Below are 21164 nucleotides of genomic sequence, written 5' to 3'. Positions count from 1 at the left end.
TCTTACAGGAGCAGCGCTGGGCTGTGAGGTACATCCAAATATGTCCTCCTATGTTGAACAGCTAGAGGAATAGCCCATGTATAAGCTAGTGGCAGTCTTCCCCAAAATAGCCACAGATGGTCAAGAAAAGGAGAGTTAAAAAAGCAGCAGCTCAATTAAACCACTTTTCCAAATATTTTGTCTTTCGTTCTGTGCAGCTAGGACAACCCTTCTGAACCAGGCAAGGGTAGATGCTGTCGGTATTTATCACTGATGTGAGAGAAAGCATCAGCACAGAAATGACTGAACAAGTTTATGCTAGCCCACTGAATCTGCTGCCATCAGTGACAAGTTTGCTGCACTGCATGTTAAACGTGGGCACCGGAGAAACAGAGAGCTTGGATGGAAAGGCATCTGTGCTTCTAACTCTGGATTTTAAGGGCCCTTGGCAGTTTAATATAAACTGAAATTGTAACTGCTCAGTGTTGCGGTTTTCTATTTCAGTGCTGTACAAATTACATTAGTGTGTCCTGCTCAAGTATGCAGGATAAAATTATGTAGCCGCTGCTCCCCCGTCGCTCTCATCTGAACAAAACCGCCATCACGTCACCATGCTGAACCACTTATTTTGCACAGATTGAATGCACAGGCTAATGTCACGCACTGTGGCCTCATGGCCCCAAGTGTATAAAATTCTGCTCATGAATTTTTGGAGATTTATTATCTAACATCTAGACACTACTGAAATCTTCACAGCCCCACCCCACACTCCCACCCCCTGCCAAATACTGTCTGAAGTCCTTCAACCCCTCCATCAGTAAAATCCCCACATACTGAGGATGTCTCTGGTGAGTGTGTGTCCCCCCCCCATTCCCACGCTGCAGAGGTGCTCAGGGGCCTTTCTGGTGTCAAAGTCTCAGCAGGACTCTCAAACAAAGCATCATCCTGGGCATCGGGACTACCAGGTCCGACCCTACCAGATATCCCTGCCCACTCATTGCCTCCTAAACACAGCTAGGGATGAGCAGGTTAAGATTAGGTGTTTTTTTCAGTAGGTAGACTACCTCCTTGACACAGCAGCTTAAAAGTCCCTGCTGTGCCTGCTCAGAAGAGGAGTTTGGAGTCAAGCACCCCATTCCCAGGTGGCAAAGACACCTTAGCATATCCCAAGAGCTTTGGTCTTATGATGCGGGTATCCTCCTGTGTGTGTATCCTAATCACTGAACCACCTTTTCTCCTGCGCCCATCACTGCCAGTGTAAAGGCCATAGCTGCTAGATATGGATGATTGAACTGACTTTAGACACTCCTGAGGAATGGGATGGTATAGTTTAGGACAGTCTGTAGCATATGCGGTGACCTCAGGATGAAGGACAGCAGGTAAAATAGCTATCACATGATTCAATCAAGCACATAAAAAGTAGATATGGAGCCACTGTCTATATTTACTTTCAGACAAATGTATTTCATTTCCATTTATTGCATTCCTACTTGCTCCAGGCTGTTCATGGGTCAGCTGGAATCTCTACACCAAGTTGCATGGCAAGCAACTCATGAATGGCTCATCAAAGAAGACATCCTTTCTTAAAAGTGGATGCCCCATCCCTGGAAGTGTTAAAGGGAAGGCTGCATGGGGTTTGAGCAACCTGGTCTAGTGGAAGGTGTCCCACCCACAGGCACAGGGGTTGGAACTAGATGATCTTTAAGGTCCCTTCCAACCCAAACCATTCCATGATTCTATGAAATAACCCACTTCTTGATAACTACCTCAGAGAGGTTCACCTGTGAAGTCTGCCTGCAGTGAAGCAGTAGCACTGCAGACTGCAGGTCCCCTCTATTTGCAGGTAAACGTTCTCTTCTGCCCTGCTGGGTGAGAGGGGGTACTGTGTGGGACAGGGCTGAACAAGTGCAGGAAGAAAGGATGGGCAGATGGCTCACAGGCTGTAAGTTTGATGCCTTTCCCTTCTGTGCAAATGTTGAACATCGCAGCTTGCACCTGAGATTGTAACAGCAGGGACTCTGTTCTTGCTTTCCCTGCAAACTGCTGGCCACACTGACTCCTGCCTGGGGCTCCTGGGACACACACTTAGGTCAACAGCCTGATGTAAGCGCCTTGATCTAACACAGCACATGCTGCCTGGTGTTCCCAGGCCTGTTAAGTGGCCTAGTACTTCAGATCACACCTAAGACTTGCTAAGCAGAGCACTGAAATATGAAAAGATAAATCTGTATTCTCTCTACACTGAAAATGTAGTGTTTCCTTTTCTGTATCGTGTTACCTATTAACACTGGTTAGATCCCTGAGAAATCAGAAACATAAATAATATTCAGATCATCATGTAATCATCTAAAAGTATCCCTTCCCCAAACAAAATGAATATGGAAGCACAGCCTGCACAGCATTCCCTTCCTGCACTATATTACAAGGAATTCCAGTGCAATGCAAGTTGCTGTTAAGCCAATCGTTTTGTATTAGTTTTGCCTTTCTGCTAACAGAAGAATCACTGGCTATGAAAGATTTGTGCCTTAGTGAAGAGGCTTCCAGAAATGGTCACAAAAGGGAGACTCCAAATAAAAAGTTCTCTTTTGCAGAACAGGAAGGAATAAAAAATATGAACTTGAAGAAGTGTCTGGACAAAGAGCAGAAAGCATCAGAGGGTCAAAATCCCCTAAGGACATTAGGGAAATACCGGAGTATTTAAAAAAAAAAAGGTCCTACTAGCTTTAATGTTCCCACACAAATGTATCACAAGAGACAGGCTGGGCACTCATTTACATGGGAGCTTCAGAATGAGACAAGCCTCATGTGACTTCAGCAGCATGAGTAATGGGCCCAGAAGGTGGCAGAGAAAAAATCATTGGGATCTGGGACATCCCATCTGAAAACCTTCTTCTCTGCAGAAGTTGCGGTTAGCAGCAACCAGAGTTAATCAGCCTCCTGACACTGAAGCTCTGATGGAAGCTCTGCCTTTTCAGCAAGCGGGGGCTGATGGCTGCTGAGGCTGGATGCCATGAGCTGCCTCCATCTCCTGGTCCCTGGCTGCAGGCATCCCTCTCAGCCTTTGCCCGCTCTTTCAGCACCAAGGTGTCTGCCTGGTGCAGAAGTTCGATGAGTTGGGTGGGCATGCGCGTTGCATGAGTTGTAAAGAAAGGGGGAGGAGCGTACAGATAAATGGAGAGTCAGGTTTTGAGGGAGGAATATGCCGTAGAGATGGGGCTGGTAGATTTGACAGGCTCTGCTCTAGAGGGAGCAGGATGTCTTCTGAGTTGCATGCCCTAGAAGGAGCGGTATGTGAGTCCAGAAGGAGCTGGGCTAAATTGCAAGGAGAGCAGTGCAGATCAGGAAGGTGGACAAGCATCCAGGAACATGGGCTAGAGAGCAAAGTGAATTACAAGGACCAGCTAACCACTGGCAAAAGTCCTCAGGAACTGAACATCTACATGGTTTCAACTGGGACAGTGCTGAAGCATGTGCTGAGGTGTGCTCCTGAACGGTTGTAAGGGATTAAGGAGTTCAACAGGATGGGGAGCAGCTGATCTGGAGAGGTCAGCCTGTTAGGAAAGAGTCCTCTTTCCTGACTGCACAGGGATGTCTGCAGCTGCAATTCCTGTTTTTTCCTTCAGGTCACCGGCAACACCTACAGGTCATGGTAGTGTACAGTATTGTTGCCCTGTGTGTCACCGAGTGCTGGTACAGGCACTCTCATGCCATACTAAGGGAGAGTCACAGTGCAGAAATCTCCGGGCAATAGGGCTGGGTTAGGCTGAGAAGAAAACACTGCTCTCAAGTACTTTTTTCAAGCAGCAGTTGGCAACTTGCTCTTCAGGAGCTATCGAGCAACACTGACGCCAAGACCAAAAGGCGAGGGGCTTACCTGCTGCCCCTGGTGAGGGCTGACCTGCGCCTTCAGGGCTGCACACATGGCTGGGCAGAGGTGAGGATCATGTGCTGCCATCACCACCTCCCAAGGTGGCATACAAGCAACATCGGTTGGGAATCCCTGGCGTAATTGATGGATAAACGAAGAAAGCAAAGTCAAATCAGTCTAGCTTAGCTTCCCTTGCAGCCTGGTCCTGCACCATCCTTACTCTCCCATGCCCGTACTTCTGGGGGCTGAAGATACTCTGCACCCACAGGAGCCAACTCCTTATGCACACAGACTGCACAGGTCCCTCAACAGTACCAAGAGCTCTTCCTGAGAGAAGGCTGATGTAAGGCAAGAGTATGCAGAGACTTACATCAAGTTATGGCCTCTTCAAAGCACTTGGCTACATCATCTGAACCAGGGTGCCACTTGGTAACATGCTGAACGGTGGTCCTGAACAGAAATGCTTTTTTTGGGGGTGTCCCATGCTCAACTGTGCTCTCTCTCATCAATATAAAATAGCAAATTCAATCCTTCAATAATTTATTTCTTTATATCAGAGAATGTTTTTCAATTTTACATTTAAGTTTGTAACTTTCAACACATGAGTAAATATATGTAAAAAAACCCCTAGCTGTGCAAATTTCAAGTTGCATTGTTTCAAATAATATAAATATTTTAATAAAACATATGTTCACATTAAGGTTCACAAAATATATAAAATTTAACAGAAATGAGTCATGAGTTATTTAATTTTTTTGCTTTTTAATAACTAGAAAAAGATTCTAAACTTGAGAAGCAACTTAGAAGAGGTATCACCTCCAATATCATAGCAGCAAAACAGATGCTAAAAATTTAAAAGGTGTGAAAGGAGAAGAGAGAAGCAGGTACCAGGCACCATGGTAAAGGCAAGGTTGCTGAAGAAAGTGATTAAGAAGTGGATGCATGAACTCCAGGAGTAAAATCTCAACCCTAAAGCACCGTTACTGAGCTCCAAGCTGTTTGCACAGTAACAGAATCACATTAAGGATAACACAAAAAAGCGTGACAGAAATGGGGAGGGAGGGTATGAACAGCAGCACGCATATTCCTGACTGTTACAATGCAAGAGAAGAGAGTTGTGCTTGTTTCAGAACTGAAGCCAAAGGCAAAGGGCTTTGCATTTTTCTGTCTGTTGGAGGCAATTCCTTCCATATGAGCGGGAATGGCAAGATTCAATTTTCCCATCATATGTGTGTGCTCTTAAAAGTTGCTTCTGTAATCACCTGTCTTTCCAGCTGTCTTAGGATTTGGGCAGGGATCTACATGCAGGCTAAGCATGTTAAAGGAGCAGACCACTGCTGGTCTTGTGTCTGGCTGTGGTTTGGTGAGGGCTCTGCAAACACAGAACTGCTCGCTGTTAACACCCTGAATGCCGGCAGGAGCTCCCACCTTGGTGAGCTCCGTAACAACACCAGCAAGGATGTGGGCAACCCAAAGCAAATTTCTTCAGATATCAACTGCAAGTTGCACCAGCTTGTCCTGGGGGATCACTCTCAGGAAAGATTTGCCTCTGGCTGATGTACGCAAACACAAAGAGCTCCTGCACCTCCGACAGTAGCTGCAGCTCCTCACCCGGGAGCAGAGGAGGTATGGAGAAAGAGGCAGAACTGGGAAGTTCTTTGGATTCAAATGCTTCACACTTCCTCCTGGGAAGTCCAAGAATTAAATATGGCATTGTAGGAGCTTAGTCATGAACGACAGCTCTGTGCAGAAGGCAACCTGCCCTTCTCAGCAGTCTTTGTATGCAGTGTTTAGAGGAAGTAGACATTTATTCCCATTCTTGGGAATAAACACGAACATGAGCAGACAGCTTATATTTCCCCCTGCCCTCCCACTCCCAGGACTGTTAAGTGTTTTTGACATAGCACCATTTCAGTGAAGGAAGTAACTGGTATCGCTTTCTTGTTCGTTACCAGCTCCTCCTCCCCTCTTCTAGCCATAGATCTGTTTGAACTGGTAGCATTCATTGCAGTAGCCGTTGCACTTGGCATTGCCATAGTGATCACAAGCAGGGGCTCGGCAGCGTTGCTTCGGGGGGTCCTCTGCCGCTGGGTCCCTGGCACTCCCCGATGGCAGAAGCTGTCCGAGGCGCTGGCACTCCTGGCACAGGTCACCACTTCTGCAGGCCAGGTTGTTTCTACATGAAGTCACAGCACACTGTCTCTTCTGGCTACTCAATGCTGCTCGCTGCAAATCTCTGCGCTGTCCCGTTCTCTTGAAAAAATGTTAACACACATTGTCAGTTGCCATGCTGGCAGCACAAGTGGCTTTTCATTTACTTTCAACTCTGGTTTGTATAGGTAACCACTGGGGGTTCTTGCAGACACATGCTTCTTCTGAAAAGTGCAATACCAAGAGCCAAGTTGGGCTTGACCAAAAAAAATAATAAAAAAATCACAAATTCTGTCATTTCTTAGGAAAAAAAAATAATTTTATCTTTGGTAACTCTCAATTCTAAAAGGGTCAGAACAAACAAAATAAAAAAAAAATCTGAAACAAAGAAAACCTGTAATGGGCTCAATGAAAAAGGCAACATGAAGTGGACTAAACCTATTTGATACATAGCTCTAAGGGTGAGACTGGAAATCTCTCCCCAGCCAGCAAAGAAACCAACTGTAGGTCCAAATGCTTCCACTGAAATTGCTGGTGAAATCCCAGCTGAGGTAAAACTGGGCATGGTCATGACAACCCTAAACTGATTTCAGGAATACTGCCCAGTTGCAGCAGGAAAAAAACCCCATAAGATGCTCTACGCTTGTCTTTCCATGATACTTAGGATGCAGTCATTTGAGGATTTTCTAGTACGCATCCTGAGTTGTTCACACAAGAGAAAAAAATGCAGCGCTAAACAAGTGGAAGATTTTGAGAAGTTCACACTTACTTCTGGCTGTCTCACCAGCTGTTCTTCTGTCCTCCTGGCTTCCTGAAATCGCTGGTTCTGGGCTTTAATGAAGCAGTTCTGGCAGTACCCCTCGAGCATTGTGCTGCCCAGGGTGCCACAGTCCTGCCGCTGGCAGGACACAGTGTTACGGAAGGCAGCCGCGGAGGTCCCCGGCTGACCCGCCGCTGAGGACTTCCTCTGAGACCTCCTCTGGTGACGTAGCAAAACGCTGTCTGTAATGCAGAGTAAGGACAGGGGGAGTCTGAATGTGCCCAATAGATCTGATGACGCAAAACAACTATAAAGAGGTCCCCAGTTTAAACAGAAAGAATAACAACAACAAAAAAAATTATACTAGCCTCAAACATGGAGCTTTGCCAGTCCTGAGACTCCCTCAGTTTATGCACTTTCCTCCATGTTACATATATAATACATAGCTAATACAGTTTGATTTTCATACCAGAAGTTGTAGGAACCGATGATTTCTGGAAAAAAACTTGACCTCAGTGGGAAAACTGGACCCTGCTGAAGTCAAGAGGAATTCCACCTTTGCCTTCAGCATGTCATCTCAACTACCCTGACATTTCCCTTTTGTCCTCCCCGATTTCAGACGCATGAAGTAGTGGAAGTACAGTGGCACAGAGCTTAATGGGAAAAAGTGCCTTACGCTTTTTAGTCTCATGAAGCTATTTTATATATTCCACAATCAGAAGGAAAAAAATTTCATTGTGAACAACGCTGGAAAATCAGCTATTGCAAGCTGGCATAGAGGTTCCTTAATTTTCAAGTATGTGGAATGTGCAGCACTGGATGTCCCTGCCCACATCAGGGGGCTTAGATCAGATGATCTCCAAAGGTCCTTCCTTACTCAAACCGTTCTACTTTTGTATGTTTCTATTGGCACATCTGTCAGCAATGAAGAAGTCTTGAAAGATAAACAATAATTCTCTTACACGTGCCCTTCACCCTCAATACCCAAGGGCTCTCTGCCTGTGGAACAGGGCAGTAGCATGAAAGATGAAGATTTCATGCTGTGATTTATTCACAGACTGTTACCTTTTTGAAGGCCCGCCTTTAAAAATACACATTGCACACCCACAAATGACATTACTGAGAAAGATTTCAAGGTAGATTATAACAATACACTCCTAAGTTACTCCAAAGTACAAGCACATGATTGACAGTCAACTTCTACTTGCTCTGCTTATCAAGGTGACTTCAGCAGTTACTCAAGTGTTATACCTGTTACACCCAGAACAGATACAGATCCTCAAATTCATCCCAAGCTTTTTAAAAGCCTTGCTAACATAAATGGTTTTCAGTACCATCAATACCATAGCATTTTCCTCAGTGTCAACAATACAATAGCATTTCCCTCACTGACCCTTACAACTTTCTAGCTGTGAAGGAAATTCATACCAAAGCATTACTGCAATGGGTGGTGGGAAGGGATCAGAACCCAGCCCCTCTTGAGCTAGTTCTGCTTCCATGAAAGCTGATGGGAAGTTTTATAAGAGATTTCACAGACTTCCCACATGATTACTGCATGCCCCTTTACGGGATAATGGCCAAAAAGAGCACCTTTTGCTCATGCTGCTGCTTCTGCTCCACACCGTTTCCATCACCCCCTGCCCTCTTAGCACCCAGCGCACACACCCAGCACACACACCCAGCGCACACAGAGTTTCGTAGCTCGAGGAAGCCAACCTGCAGCCAAAGCGTGCCAAAGCTCACCCCGTCTCCACTTACCGTGGTTTTCCCTGTACTCAAAGAAACACAGCGTGCAAAAGCCCTCATTTTGCGATGTCCCAAAAAACTTGCAGCCTGGTTTCCTGCAGAGGTTACCTCCCCTCTTCTCCTCAGGAGGCAGTGCCGGTGGCAGGGGCTCCTCGCCGCAGCTGTTGGGATGGCAGGAGTGCTGGAGGAGGCTCTGTGAGATCTGAGATGGATCAGATGTTGATCTCTGGTGGCACACGGGTGGGAAAGCACGGCTGGCATTTGAGGGGAGCTCTGTAGACCTTTTGAAGCAAGTGCTGCATATGCCGTTGAAGGTCCTGTTGGCCTGCTGACAGCATACCTTGCACGTGGCATAGTCTAAACATCTCTGGTCACCCAAATTGTTGGAAGGACCAAGCTGTCTGGAGTTGTAGCAGCGTTCGCAAAGCCCATTGTGTTGCACGTTCAGTGTAAAGGGGCAGTCTGGTGTCCTGCATTTCATAGCCGTAGTCTCGCTGTATAGGAAAAGGCTTGGAGCAGTTGGAGGTGCGGAGCGAGGCCCTGTTACAGGCCCTTCGGACGTCCATCCCCCAGGTTCGCAGACATCCCCACGGGAGGAGCCTGACCCAGCTGCCTTCAGTTTCTCAGGTGCTGCTTTGGAGGTCTGCTTTCTTCCTTTGCTTCCTTGGGACCTTCGCTCAAAGCACTCGTGGCAGTAGGGCTGGGTGTTCACAGACATGTAGAAAGGGCAGTTCGGTGTTTCACATTTCACCTGTAGGAGGGAGAGCTGGGAAAAAGACAGTTCCTGTCTGTTCCTGGAGCAGGTCTCTCTTCTAGCAGGTTCAGTGTTTTCCTGCCATTTCTTGTACTCATGCTGTACCAGCTGAAAGTAATCTTCCACGAGGTTTATTTCTTTGGGCAGGTTGCCTTCATCTAACCTGACAGCCAAAAAGGGAAGATGGCATCAGTGGTTGAGAAGGGCAGATGGTGGGGGTGGAGGCAAATACAAATACAATGTGGGGAGGAAATGCAGATTTAATGCACATCCATATTACTCAGCTAGAAGATCCAGGATGTTAAACTGTTGTTGTAAATGAAAATAATTTTAAAAGCAGGTGTTCAGTGATGTCAAATGGAGACTTTCACATCTAAAGAAATGGTCTGACACAATGCTAAACAGAGATATTCTTAAAAGGATTTTCTAGATGAGGGTTTTCTGTCTGAGGGCTGTTTGCGTGAAGAACGTGGATAATCTCTCAGAAGTGAAAAGTCCCCCAAATCCTGAATTCCTCTGAAGACCAGTGCCCAGCTGAGCAGAGGTAAGAGTGGAAGACCCCATACCTCACCAGCCCGTGCTAAGAATAAGCTTTTTCTACAGTGGGTGTAGCATTTCATGATACAGTTTATCATGAAATCTGTTCCTGGTTTTGCCCTGTTGGGTCTGTATCTACCAGCAGAATTCTTCAGACAAACCACAGGGCTTCGGTGTGGTGTGTGTAACACTAGCATCCATCACACCATCCCTACTCTGCCCCTGACCGCAGGGAAAACCCCACACTGGAGCTCTACCACACCACAGCTGGTAGGATGAAGAGCTAGCGTTACTGGTAACACTCCAGAACACATCTGTGTGGTGGGACTAGGGAAGCTTGATTGCTACTCTTTATGTATGCATATCTCCTTTGTGTCAGGGGACTTCAATTTTCAAGGCTCCTAAAGCAGAACCGCCCAACAGCATAAAAATACCTCCCTGTGGGGCAATGGAAGCAAAGACAGAGGATACAGGGAGTTGCTTCCCTCCCCACTCATGAATGGGCTGAGTGGACACAGCTGTCAGCATCCCCTAAATGCAAGAATCCGATGGGTGCTGTCAGCTGCCCCCTGCACATTGCTGATGCTCAACCATCACCACCAAAGGGACGAGCACAGATGCTGTTTTCTCCACTAGCCACAGCTTCCTGCCTACTGCTGCACTGCAACAGCCCAGGGTGTCAAGGCATCAGCGCTAAGAACATACCACCAAGTACTTTTCCCTAGGGCAGCCAAAATTACACCAACTGCCCTTTATGCAACGTGACCTTACATAAAGCGCAAGAGTTTGGTGTAACTAGTTCCTGGGCTTAACTGTTTTTCCACAACCCTCATGTGTAATCTAAAAGTCAGTGAAGCTAATCCATTGGGTTTACTCTTCTAAAATACTAGTTTCAGTCTGCTAAGTCTGAAGACATTTTTGCCTTTAAATTTGACTCTGGTCTGAGCTCATAACCGTATCAAAGCATGTCAACAGTAATGCCAATATTCCATATTTCGGGGGCAAACACATGTGCTACTGTAGAAGAAAGGAAAGAACAAAGAAAGACACTGAGCTGCCTGGCTTCTCCCACCTCCATACACAAGGCAACTTTGAAGAAACAGGAATGAAACTCACTTTGCAGCATTAATTAGATGAGTTGTACCATGATCCCAGCCTTGCACTGGAATTTCTATCACTATCAAGTAGTCTTTTAGCAGCTGCTCTTTCTCCCTCTCTTCTGTGTCTGTCAGAAAGTGCACACTCAAATCCTCAAATCTGCCTCGTTCACTGGTGACCAGAGGGACAGCCCGGATTTCTGTGGGGAAACAAGACAGATTAGCATATATATTTTTTTTACCAGGCAGGAGTAACCGCAAGACGCAACATACTGAGATGTCACTGCTGCTGCTGAATTTTGGAAAGAGACAGGAATGGCTGACCAGAGCAACCGGTTTCTAAACACTGCCATCGGGGGAGGATGCAGACTCATCCGATCACAAGCCCAGCTCCATCCCACAGTCCCACAGGAGTTTTAATGTCCCCATATCAATTTTCTTCTCAGTTTAGGCAGCACTGTAGATCTTACTTCGCTATACCTTTCTATGGGATGATGCCCTAAGCTGAATCTACAAAACTGCTATCCATTCAGAAGAGATGCTTTAAAACTGGCAATGTATATACTTCATTATCCCTGCCAGGCAGCAGCACACTGCTGTGAGACCATGTCCTTCAAAGCTTTTTCTCTTATCATGAGGTGTGGAAAGGAGGCCAGAACACAATGAAGCAGAGGCCACCTGCTGACTGATTCCAGCCTGCAAGCGAGTTGCACTCTACTTTCAACCAGCATTTTGAAGGCAACCTTTAGTTTCTATTCAGATTTACAGACTCAAATTTTAAGAACATATTTCAAAGGAATTTTTTACATTTATTTTAACTTTAAAGATGCAAATCTAAACCAGATTATATTTTAAATGCTTTATAAGCATGATGATATTGAAGAAGCTACATAAATATCAAACAAGGTGCTTGAAAAGTACCTGGCCCGCTGTCCTTCAGAGTCACTAGTGGTGTAAAATGCATGTTGTCGTAGCCCAGCACAATTGGGTATCTGTAGCATTCTTCAGCTGGCCAAAGGAGAGGCAAGTAAATACCACCAACATTCAGAGGAGAAAAACTGGAGCCTGACTCTAAACTTCTCACCACTTTATCTGCATAAGGAAGGGAAAAAACCCACAGATAAACACCAATAAGCATGTGCTACAGGCAAGAGAAAACATACTCTGTGTGTTTTAGAACAATTGCTGAAAATACCCCAATCTGAAACGCATCTACCTGAAAACAATTATTGAAGTAACATCACTAACACAGCACAGAGAAACATGGTGAGATAACTGGCTAGGCAACTCACCTGCAAGGACAATGACTGGCCTTCTGAGGATGTTAGCAAGGATGAAGATGTGGATTTCTTCCAGTGCATTATATGGAAGCCTGTTTCGAGCCCCAGATGTTTCTGGGGAGGTCATTTCAATGAGGTATTCCCACTCCTCCTCCCAGTTCTGAGGAAAGAAACATCCATCAGCAATGGTTCAAAGCCATGGAGGTCAGGAACCAACTGCTGCACAGCAGGACTCAGAATAATCACATTTTCCCATTTCCTCCAAAGGAAGACTATTTCTTCTCTCCACTAACAGTGGAATCCATGAAGCCAAAAAGCAAACAAAATCAGCAAGGCAACACTGACAAGCACTGAGAAAACAGCACCATTCCCTCAGGCCATCTTACCCGGGTGTCATAATGAAGTCCCGTTTGTACAAACTCCTGGGATTTAATAGCCTCCCGCTGCCAGCGGAGCTTGAAGTTCCGTGTGTCAATCTCCCTGAGTGCGCTAAACAATGTTTTTCTTAAGACGAGATCAATATCCTCAATACCCCACATGTACTGTGATGCAGCATGCATGAGGCAATTTCCATCACCTACAGAAAAAGAGAGAGTACATTATTTGTAAATGGCTACTTAAATAAAACCCCACAACCGTGCAGGATGTAGAATTACGCTGTGGTATGCATATGACAGGTTCTTCTCTAAGCCTCAGAGAGAAGGGTTTTAACAAGGAGATCACAGCTATGAGCTGTCTGCTCAGAGACAGAAAGGAAGAAAGTCCTCTCTCTACTGGTTTTGTCTCTTTACCCATTAGTGTAAAGCTGTCATTCATCAATGCCCCTTATCTATCTTACTTAGCTCTACCTGATCTCATGAACTAAATTTTGGGGTCAACTGCAAATGTCAAACAGTTGAAATAGCTTTTAAACACAACAAAGTCATCTTAAAATTACAAAAGAACATGTAAATCTCCCTTATCAGTGTTTATACAAATATACACCTGATGGCACAGGGTAGAGATAATGAAAACCGCTAAGAAAATCCTATGGTAGCACCAAGCCTCACATCCCCTGCTGAGCACTGCATTGAAAGGCTTGGCACTTGGCTGTGCTGGATAGAGGAATTGTAATAAAAGAGAGACAGAAAGGGAAGAGTACGTGATTTATGTAAAGCAATCATAGGAACACCTCTTGCCTTCCTCTCGAAACTGATAGTACACTGGGCTGTTAAATATTTTACTTAGAAGGCTGTTTCATAAAACACAACATTAAAACTAAATAAATGAAAACCATAATGATTTGATTTTCATTTAGACGCTCTCCTTGCATTGAAAAAGCCCTGTTTACAGGTAGGAAGGAAAGCAATGTTCTGCAATTTCCAGAGGAAGAAACTGAGAATCAGAGGAGTTAACTAACTTAATTAAAAGTTGTGACAAAATATGCCTGCAGCTGGGTTTCAAATTCTATCTTGAGCCATCTTTTTCAAAAGGGGATGTCTCCCCTGAAAGGGAGTCATCAAGAACCATTACTGTCATAGCCTCAGATTCAAAACTGGTCGTGTTTACTACAGTGGTAAAGAGATTAACCCAATACTAAGAAACCACAGCATTTTCCTTGGAATCGAGGACATGAGCCATGGTAAAGCTACTAGATTTTCCTCGTGTGGAAAAAAACCCCACACAAAGAACCCCCACAAAAAGCTTAAACCCAGTCTGCCACATGCATTATGAGCTCAATTACACAACGTTTGTGAACACTTTTGCTACTTTTCCTAAGAAACTGCAGAGAAAAATCTACAACAGACCCCAGGTCCTGAAAAAGATATTGTTTGAAATCTGAACACTTCATAAATTGTTACGGACTCGGTGCACATCAGGTTCCTCCAACTGCCTTCTCATTTCTGAATGCTGTCTTGCAAAGCTTACTTCAAGTCTGCAGGCTGCTTGCTTGAGCTCAAAAATCAGGGAACAACATATAAGACACAAAAACTGACTGGGTTTCCTTCTGACCAACAAAGATGACATACAAATCCCATTAAAATTTTCCCTTTGCAAAATCTAGAGCAAAGATAAGATATTTTTCCCCCCCTCCTCTCTCTGAGAGCTCACTTTCAGTTCTTTATTGAGAGGCGCTGGCCAAAATTCCTTACACAGCACTTGGAATTCCCCCGCACCGTTTGACTAGCAATTGAGCAACAGTTGTACTTTTTGTTCTGCAGCTTGCAGAGCTGAGCAGCGAAGCCTCCCTCGGACTTTCCCGGGGGGGTGTGGCTGGGCGAGCTGGAATGAATGCCCATTCATTACACAAGTGAAATCTCTACAGCCAATAGATGCTGGAATTTTATTTTTTTTTTTTTTTACAACAGTTTCAATTTTTATACCTCCTACTGCTTTCCTTCTATCCTCCCATTCGCATGTCTGCAAAGAAATGTGTGGTGATTCAAAAGGGCTTTTTTAAATTAAAAAAACACCACCACTCCACAAACTCACATACATATTAGGTAAAATATACATCACAAGATCCTATAGGAGATACTTTCTCTGTTTTCAATAATTACAACCTTCATGAGAAAAAACCCCAGAATTTTCTGAAGAAAGCCCACCACTGACTGAAAGAACTAATATATTCACCCCACATCTACGGGCTAAGTGCTTTTAAAAATATTCTTCGTGCCGCATGTGAGAAAAAAACCCAGATGTGTTTTTTTCTGGGGTAATACAGGGCTTCTCCAGGCTTCTGTCCCTTCTTTCAGGTATCCCCTTCTTCAGTCCATCTACCCTCTTTCTCCTGCAAAGGTCCCTCACTGTGACTATTTGCATAAACCACAGGTTCCCAAAGCTGCTCCTACTCATGCACTTCATGACCCTAAAGCACTGAACTGCAGCTGAGTTCACTGGCTGTGCAAGGTACAGGGGAATAGCAAACCAAGCACCTGTTTTGCCTGACCCCAACCTGCCTTAGTATTTCAGCATCTTGTATATTGGTACGCCTGCACGTGGGATCCAAGCCCACACTGCTCCCGCTTGTAACGCTGGCTGACAGTCATGAGACAACACAAGAGGTCACAGTTATTGGATATAGCGTTGTCAGCAACAAGAGCCTGTCCAGGCAGTGTTAATCCCTGCAGGACTCTCACGGACAGGAGGTGAGATTCCAAAACCATTGCTCTTTGCCCTGGGCAAAAATCATGCATGTTGTCCATTCATCTAGTAAACCTATTAAGAATGTATCTCTTGGGGTGAAGTTCTGAAGACGCAACACTTGGATTGATGTTACCTTCCTAGTACCTGTGAAGTGCTGCCTGCCCTAGCTGCAACTTCAGTCCTTCTGGAAGTTCAAGGTTACCAGATCTCCATGCACAGCCTAATTAGTCATGTGAATTTTATGCCAGTACAGAGGCAGCCCACAAAAGCCCACCAGAAGGTCAGTGCCTCTATGACACTTAGAGATGGACATTAGGATCAGACTTTTCTAGGTCAAGGCAGTGACAACTACACAGCGGTGCTATTTTTATGGCTTTTGCACAACACAGCGGTGTACAATCAGACTGACAAAAATGGTAGAATTTGGGATGGGAAGTGTGTGGATGAGGGAGATAAGGACAACGTTTGTATGTGTGTGTATAAGCAGATAATGAAAAGAAGCATCCACAGAACATCATACAAGGACTTCAACGAGGTTGCAGGTCCACCACACCCACTGCTTTATAACCACCATGATCTGCCCCTTGAGCAAAGGCTATGTATTTTCCATGTTCTTGGAGTCCTCACTGTCCCAGTCTACCTCGCTTTTTTGGGGTAATCTGTGCTCTAGGGAATCCCGAGCTCAAGTCTGCAGCTGCGTGACCATAAGTCATATAGCCATTACCAAATCTTTCCCCCACTGAACGTGAAACGCCCAGCAACTCTTACAGTCATGTGCAAAAGTTTCCTGCTTAAGACTGTGGACACGTGTAACCTATTCGGGAAATCTTTGCACTACTGCTGCACCTTTTCATTTACAGCACTTGATGCAATACACACAAAGTAACCCAAAAGCCAAGTTCTAAAACCAGCACTGATTCATGAAAGAAAAAGGACACTGCAAATTGTGTGCTGCACAAAGACGGCTGTCAGGCATGCACACGGGAGTTACTGGTGAGCCCTGACCAGAGGGAAGGCAAGAGCTGGCAAACCCCAGCAGGTAGCTGAGGATGAGGGAGACGGCGGGGTGCGAGGTGCTGAGTCCAGGGCCAGTGCAGTCAAGTTCCCTGAGGCTCCATGCCCAGGACACTCCTGCTGGCACCACTTTTAAAGATGGATCAGGAAGAGGACCTTGCCTGCCAGCCACAACAGCAGGGCTTATGCCAGGATATTAACTTCTGCTATATGTACACGGGAATGCATCCCTGTCACTCAAAGCATCTGAAGTCTCATCTAGCCTGGCATTAAGGGCCGTTCAGCACTTCCGACAAGACAGCCGATGCATAGCAGAGTCAGGTTCACAGAAAGGCGATGGGTGGCAAGTCAAGTTTCTCTCCTGGTGTTTTACTCTGATGTGCCACATGTTACTGATATTATGAAGATATCTGTGAAATTTTCAGGCTATTCATAATACCATGATATGGGCAGGCATCTGCTACAGCCTCAGGTCAGTACATCACATGGAAAGAATTTTAGCTTACAAAACTAAGACTGAAAGGCATCACATTTTAAAAGCCATGCAGTTGTTTCAGTAATGTGAACTCAGATACTATAATAAAGGTGATACATTCATATTCCCAATTTTAACGCCAAGTGCAAAGACTTGCTCGTAACTTACCATTAGTCTTCAAAGGGACAAGCCTCCGAACTTCCATGCACCAGTTGAGCTTCCTCTGGCGCTCCAGCGAAGTCTGGGTGGCCTGGTCAGTCAGAGCCTTCTGAAGTGTTTCCCGAAACTGAGGACAAAACTGGCACATTCTGAACATTTCTATTGTGTATCTGTGCATAGTCCTGAAGTGGTGAATTATTCCACTTGGGGGGTTGACCAGATCTTCAGGTGTCCTCTCTCTAATCTTCATGGCTTTCAGCATATTGCTCTGATACAAAGCTTGAGGAAGGATGTGTTGGCCAGACATGTTTCTAGAAAACATCTGAAATGAAAAGGATCCTTTTACTGGCATGTTAGAGTCTGTGCATCACACCATTATTAACACTTCTGCAGAGACTGAGAAGGCACCTTCAGGGGCAGGATTCTGGCTGCAGTTTTGCCTAAAATGAGCAGAGTGGATGCTATCCACTGAGCCTTTATAGATGATGTTTTTTAAAGCTCATATCCATTAGCCTCTCTGCATTACTCAGATATAGACACTGACTAGCTTCTTCCAATAATTTACTGAGATATTAAAGAGAATTTATTCATTACTAAGGAAACTGCATCCTTGTTCAGAACAAAACCAACATTTAAATCAAAGTAAGGATAAAAGCAGTCAAGATCAAGGGAAGGGAAAATTATCCTGGAAACTTGGCTAATTGATAATTGCACAGTGTAATCCCATATGAGCTTGCTGAACTTTCGGCGCGTTTCAAGCTCGTTTTGATGATATGCCCAAAAAAAGCAGGTAATGACCATTTCACATTTCTGCAGCCCATACATTCTGAGAAGTGATGCTTGGTACAGTGCAAAAAGAGCCCCAGGAATTACTTGCCATGCTAGTATGTGTCCCATACTTACGGTGGCCGAAGATGGCAAATGACGGATTTGTTGTAGAGCAAGCACTCAAGGAAAGACTTATGCTACTCTTCCTGAGACTCCTTATATTTTGTGAGCACTAGAGCTACTGCACACAGGTCCTTGTGCCACATGTGGGGGTGCAGACTGCAGTGCTGCTATTACTCAGCGGTAAGTCAACATAGCTGAAAAAGCATTTCCACTTGGCTCAAAAACCACAATGTTTTTCCACAGTGGGACATGTAATGTTTGCTGCCCTGCATCCCTTTCTTCAGTATCTCTGGCCCCATGGGCTACAGCAGGAAGAACAAAAACCCCCATAACCTCAAACTGTCTACACTCTGCAATACTCATTCAGAGCACACTAACTTTGTGGCTCACTAGAGCTAAACATAGGGCTCACATCCCTCAAAATTCTCGTGCACAACAGTAACACCACCAACAACCTATTTCTATGTGAAGAGACTCTACATGCTGTCCACGTACACTATTGCTGTGTTTAAAAACAAAGCAAAAATTCTGTTTAGACAAAGAAAGGCATGCACGCCTAACAAGTTTAGAATACCGCTGGTCACATTAGGAGAGCCCACCATTGTGATTATGAATCTAGGGACAAATATCAAGCCATAAGTATATATCAAAGCCTCGATATATACCTTGCCAGGTACAGAGGCAACTGAAAACTGGTTTATGCAACTGTTATGAAATTTTCTCATGGAGATGGAAGTGTGGAAGGCCTGAGAGAGGAAGGATGACTACAAGCTGACAGACTGCCCAGGAAGATAGTTCCAGATCTGTGGAGGCAGAAGACCCCTCTTGCACATAAGGACTTCAGCATGCCCTTTCCTATGGGGAGCCAGCTGCTCTCTCCTCCTCAGCCAGACACCTCCATTGGCGACATCCACCTCCAGCCGCCCAGCCGGAGCACTGGAAAAGGACCCTGCCGTGGTAAGAGGGGACCTCAGCTCCTGCTGCCAAAAGCTGCCCTCTATAACCTCTCTGAGAAGCAGCTGATGGAGAGATTCAGTGGATGTCTTGTCAAGGCCTAAACAGAGGCAGGTGAAACACAAGATGCTGCAAAGTCCTCTCTGCTCAGTCAGGGCAATATCATTGACACTGTTTCTCCTGCTCCTGTAAGCATCTTGGGGACAGGGCTCAGAGCTGTCACACCTCGCAACACGTGGAAAAGCCTTCCTGTAGTTAACTGAGGTGGCATATTCTTACCATTCCCACACCAACATAGAGCCTTAAAATGGAAATAACACATATTCTCATCCACTCCCTCCATAAATATAGTTTTACATGTGATATTTGTGTAGTCCTAAATTTAAATGTATAGATGATTTAAGAAATGAAATATAAACAACCCCTTATTAATCTGTTTAATGACCACTGCTATACTTTGCTCTAAGATGACCAAAATATTGAATTCCTTACTTATGTAAGCAGAGCTGTTGAGTCAATGGGATTTTTTTTTACATGAATAAAGACTGATGACATGATTAAGCACTACCGGCACAGACCCTTGAGATGGTTATTTCCAGCTTGAAGTAACAAAACCTGCTGAGTTTACAGAAGCGTTCACTGAAACTATGTTATTCAATATTATATTCTACAGGCATATTTTCCCCTTCACACATGGAAATCACTGCCTATGCTATTTACGGTCATTAAATGTCGATCAAGGCAAAAGCTGAGCAACCCTTATTTTCACAAACAATGTGATGAAACAGACAACTTCATAGCCACCTAAGCCCGAGTTAAAGGTCAGAAAACTCAGCTACAATTTATGACTTTACACTGTACCTTGCTTTACTGTACGCCACACTACTAGAACCTTTTTACATGTAATTACTACAAATGCCCAGAAAAGAACAGTTGTAAACCATGAGTAAATAGCTCTCCGAGGCATCGAGCTTTCTGCACACGGAATGCTGAGGATGCCGGGCTCTGGAAAGCTGAGCGCTGTTCTGAGGTCTGACAGTGGTTTTAATTTTCTGTCCTCTGTCTGAAAACCAGCAATAACGAACCCTCTTCCAAAGTGCTAAGACTGCTAAACCAAACACGCTTAACACACCGTCAGCACCTACAGATTTCTGTATTTGAGTCGTTGAGCGGTCGGTACGGAACTAAGCGTATTATCACCGTTCACCAAGGAAGAAGATGGGGACCGAGGGTGTTTTACACACCACAGGACCGGACTACACGGCTCAGCCCCCCGACTCATGCTCTGCTGGAAGCAAGCGCACGCACAGCGGGACGGCGGCCGCTCCTGCCCCTGCCAGCTCTGCGGGGGGAGCCGGCAGCGACTGCCCCGCCGCGGCGGCGCCCTGCGCCAGCGCAGCAGCCCGCGGGGACCGGAGCCGCCGAGCCCGGGCCGCGCCACCGAGCAGGGGGCACGCCGCCACCGAGCAGGGGGCACGCCGCCACCGAGCAGGGGGCACGCCGCCGCCGAGCAGGGGGCACGCCGCCGCCGAGCAGGGGGCACGCCGCCACCGCCCGGCCGCAGCCGGCGCACGCCCCCCCGCAGCGCTGACCGCTCCGGTGCCAGGCGGAACGCGACCGAGCCCCGCCGCCGGGCCCGCCCGCTGTCCCCGGCGCCCTCCTGCAAACGGCAGGGCGGGGATGAAGCCGCTCCGGGGGTCGGCCGCCCCGCCGTGCCCTCCCCGCCGCCCGGCGCTCACCTCCCCGCCGGCGGGCTCCTTCTCCGGTCGGTGCTGCCGGTGACTCCTGCTCAGCAGCGGGGCCGGGGCGGTGGGACGCAGCCGAGCGCGGGAGCCATCAACCCCCACCGGGCCGGGACTCCCTTCCCTCCGCCGCCCTCTGCCCGCCGGAGCTGCTGCCGCCGCCGCCGCCGCCGCGGAATGAAGGGCTGAGCCAAACCTCTTGTTTTTTTTTCCCTTTCTGTTTCAGCGCCCGGGAGGAAAAAAAAAAAAAAAAAAAAAGAAAATACACAACAAAAAAAACCCCACCGGGGATTTCCACCGGCAGCGCCGGGGACTTTCCGACATGTGACAACCACCGCCGCGCGCCCCGGGCGCCGCCAGGGGGCGCCGCCGGGCCCGGTCCTGGCCCCGGCTGGCAGCCCCGCCGCCCCCTCCGCAGTGACTCGCCGGCGGGCCCTTCGGGGGCCGGGCGCGCAGGTTTTCCCTCCTTATTCCGAGCCCCCCACCGCATCCCCCGGAGGGGGTGCGCATCCCGTCCCGCAGGCCTCGCTCGGCTGCTGGTCCAGCCCCGTTATCGGCGGCCAGCCGCGGCTCGGGTGGCTGGGACCGGAACGGCTCGGTGTTCCGGTGCACGGCATCGCCCTGGCACCAC

The 21164-nt window shown here is 46.6% G+C and overlaps 1 protein-coding gene across 1 annotated transcript; it reads right to left on the bottom strand.

Moving 5' to 3' along the window:
- Positions 1-4370: 4370 nt before the first annotated feature.
- Positions 4371-20702, bottom strand: TNFAIP3 (TNF alpha induced protein 3). The gene is made up of 9 exons (XM_055810870.1): positions 20531-20702; positions 16956-17268; positions 12559-12749; positions 12185-12332; positions 11814-11984; positions 10912-11092; positions 8517-9421; positions 6768-7000; positions 4371-6100 (listed from the first exon to the last, which is right to left on the bottom strand). Exons 2-9 carry the CDS (start codon positions 17266-17268, stop codon positions 5819-5821), a joined length of 2424 nt encoding a protein of 807 aa, XP_055666845.1. The 5' UTR covers positions 20531-20702; the 3' UTR covers positions 4371-5818.
- Positions 20703-21164: the final 462 nt, after the last annotated feature.

The sequence above is a fragment of the Falco peregrinus genome, chromosome 7 (genome assembly GCF_023634155.1).
Source record: "Falco peregrinus isolate bFalPer1 chromosome 7, bFalPer1.pri, whole genome shotgun sequence".
NCBI lineage: Eukaryota > Metazoa > Chordata > Aves > Falconiformes > Falconidae > Falco > Falco peregrinus.
Note: the sequence above shows the minus strand (reverse complement) of the source record. Positions and strands in the feature narration are given on the sequence as shown.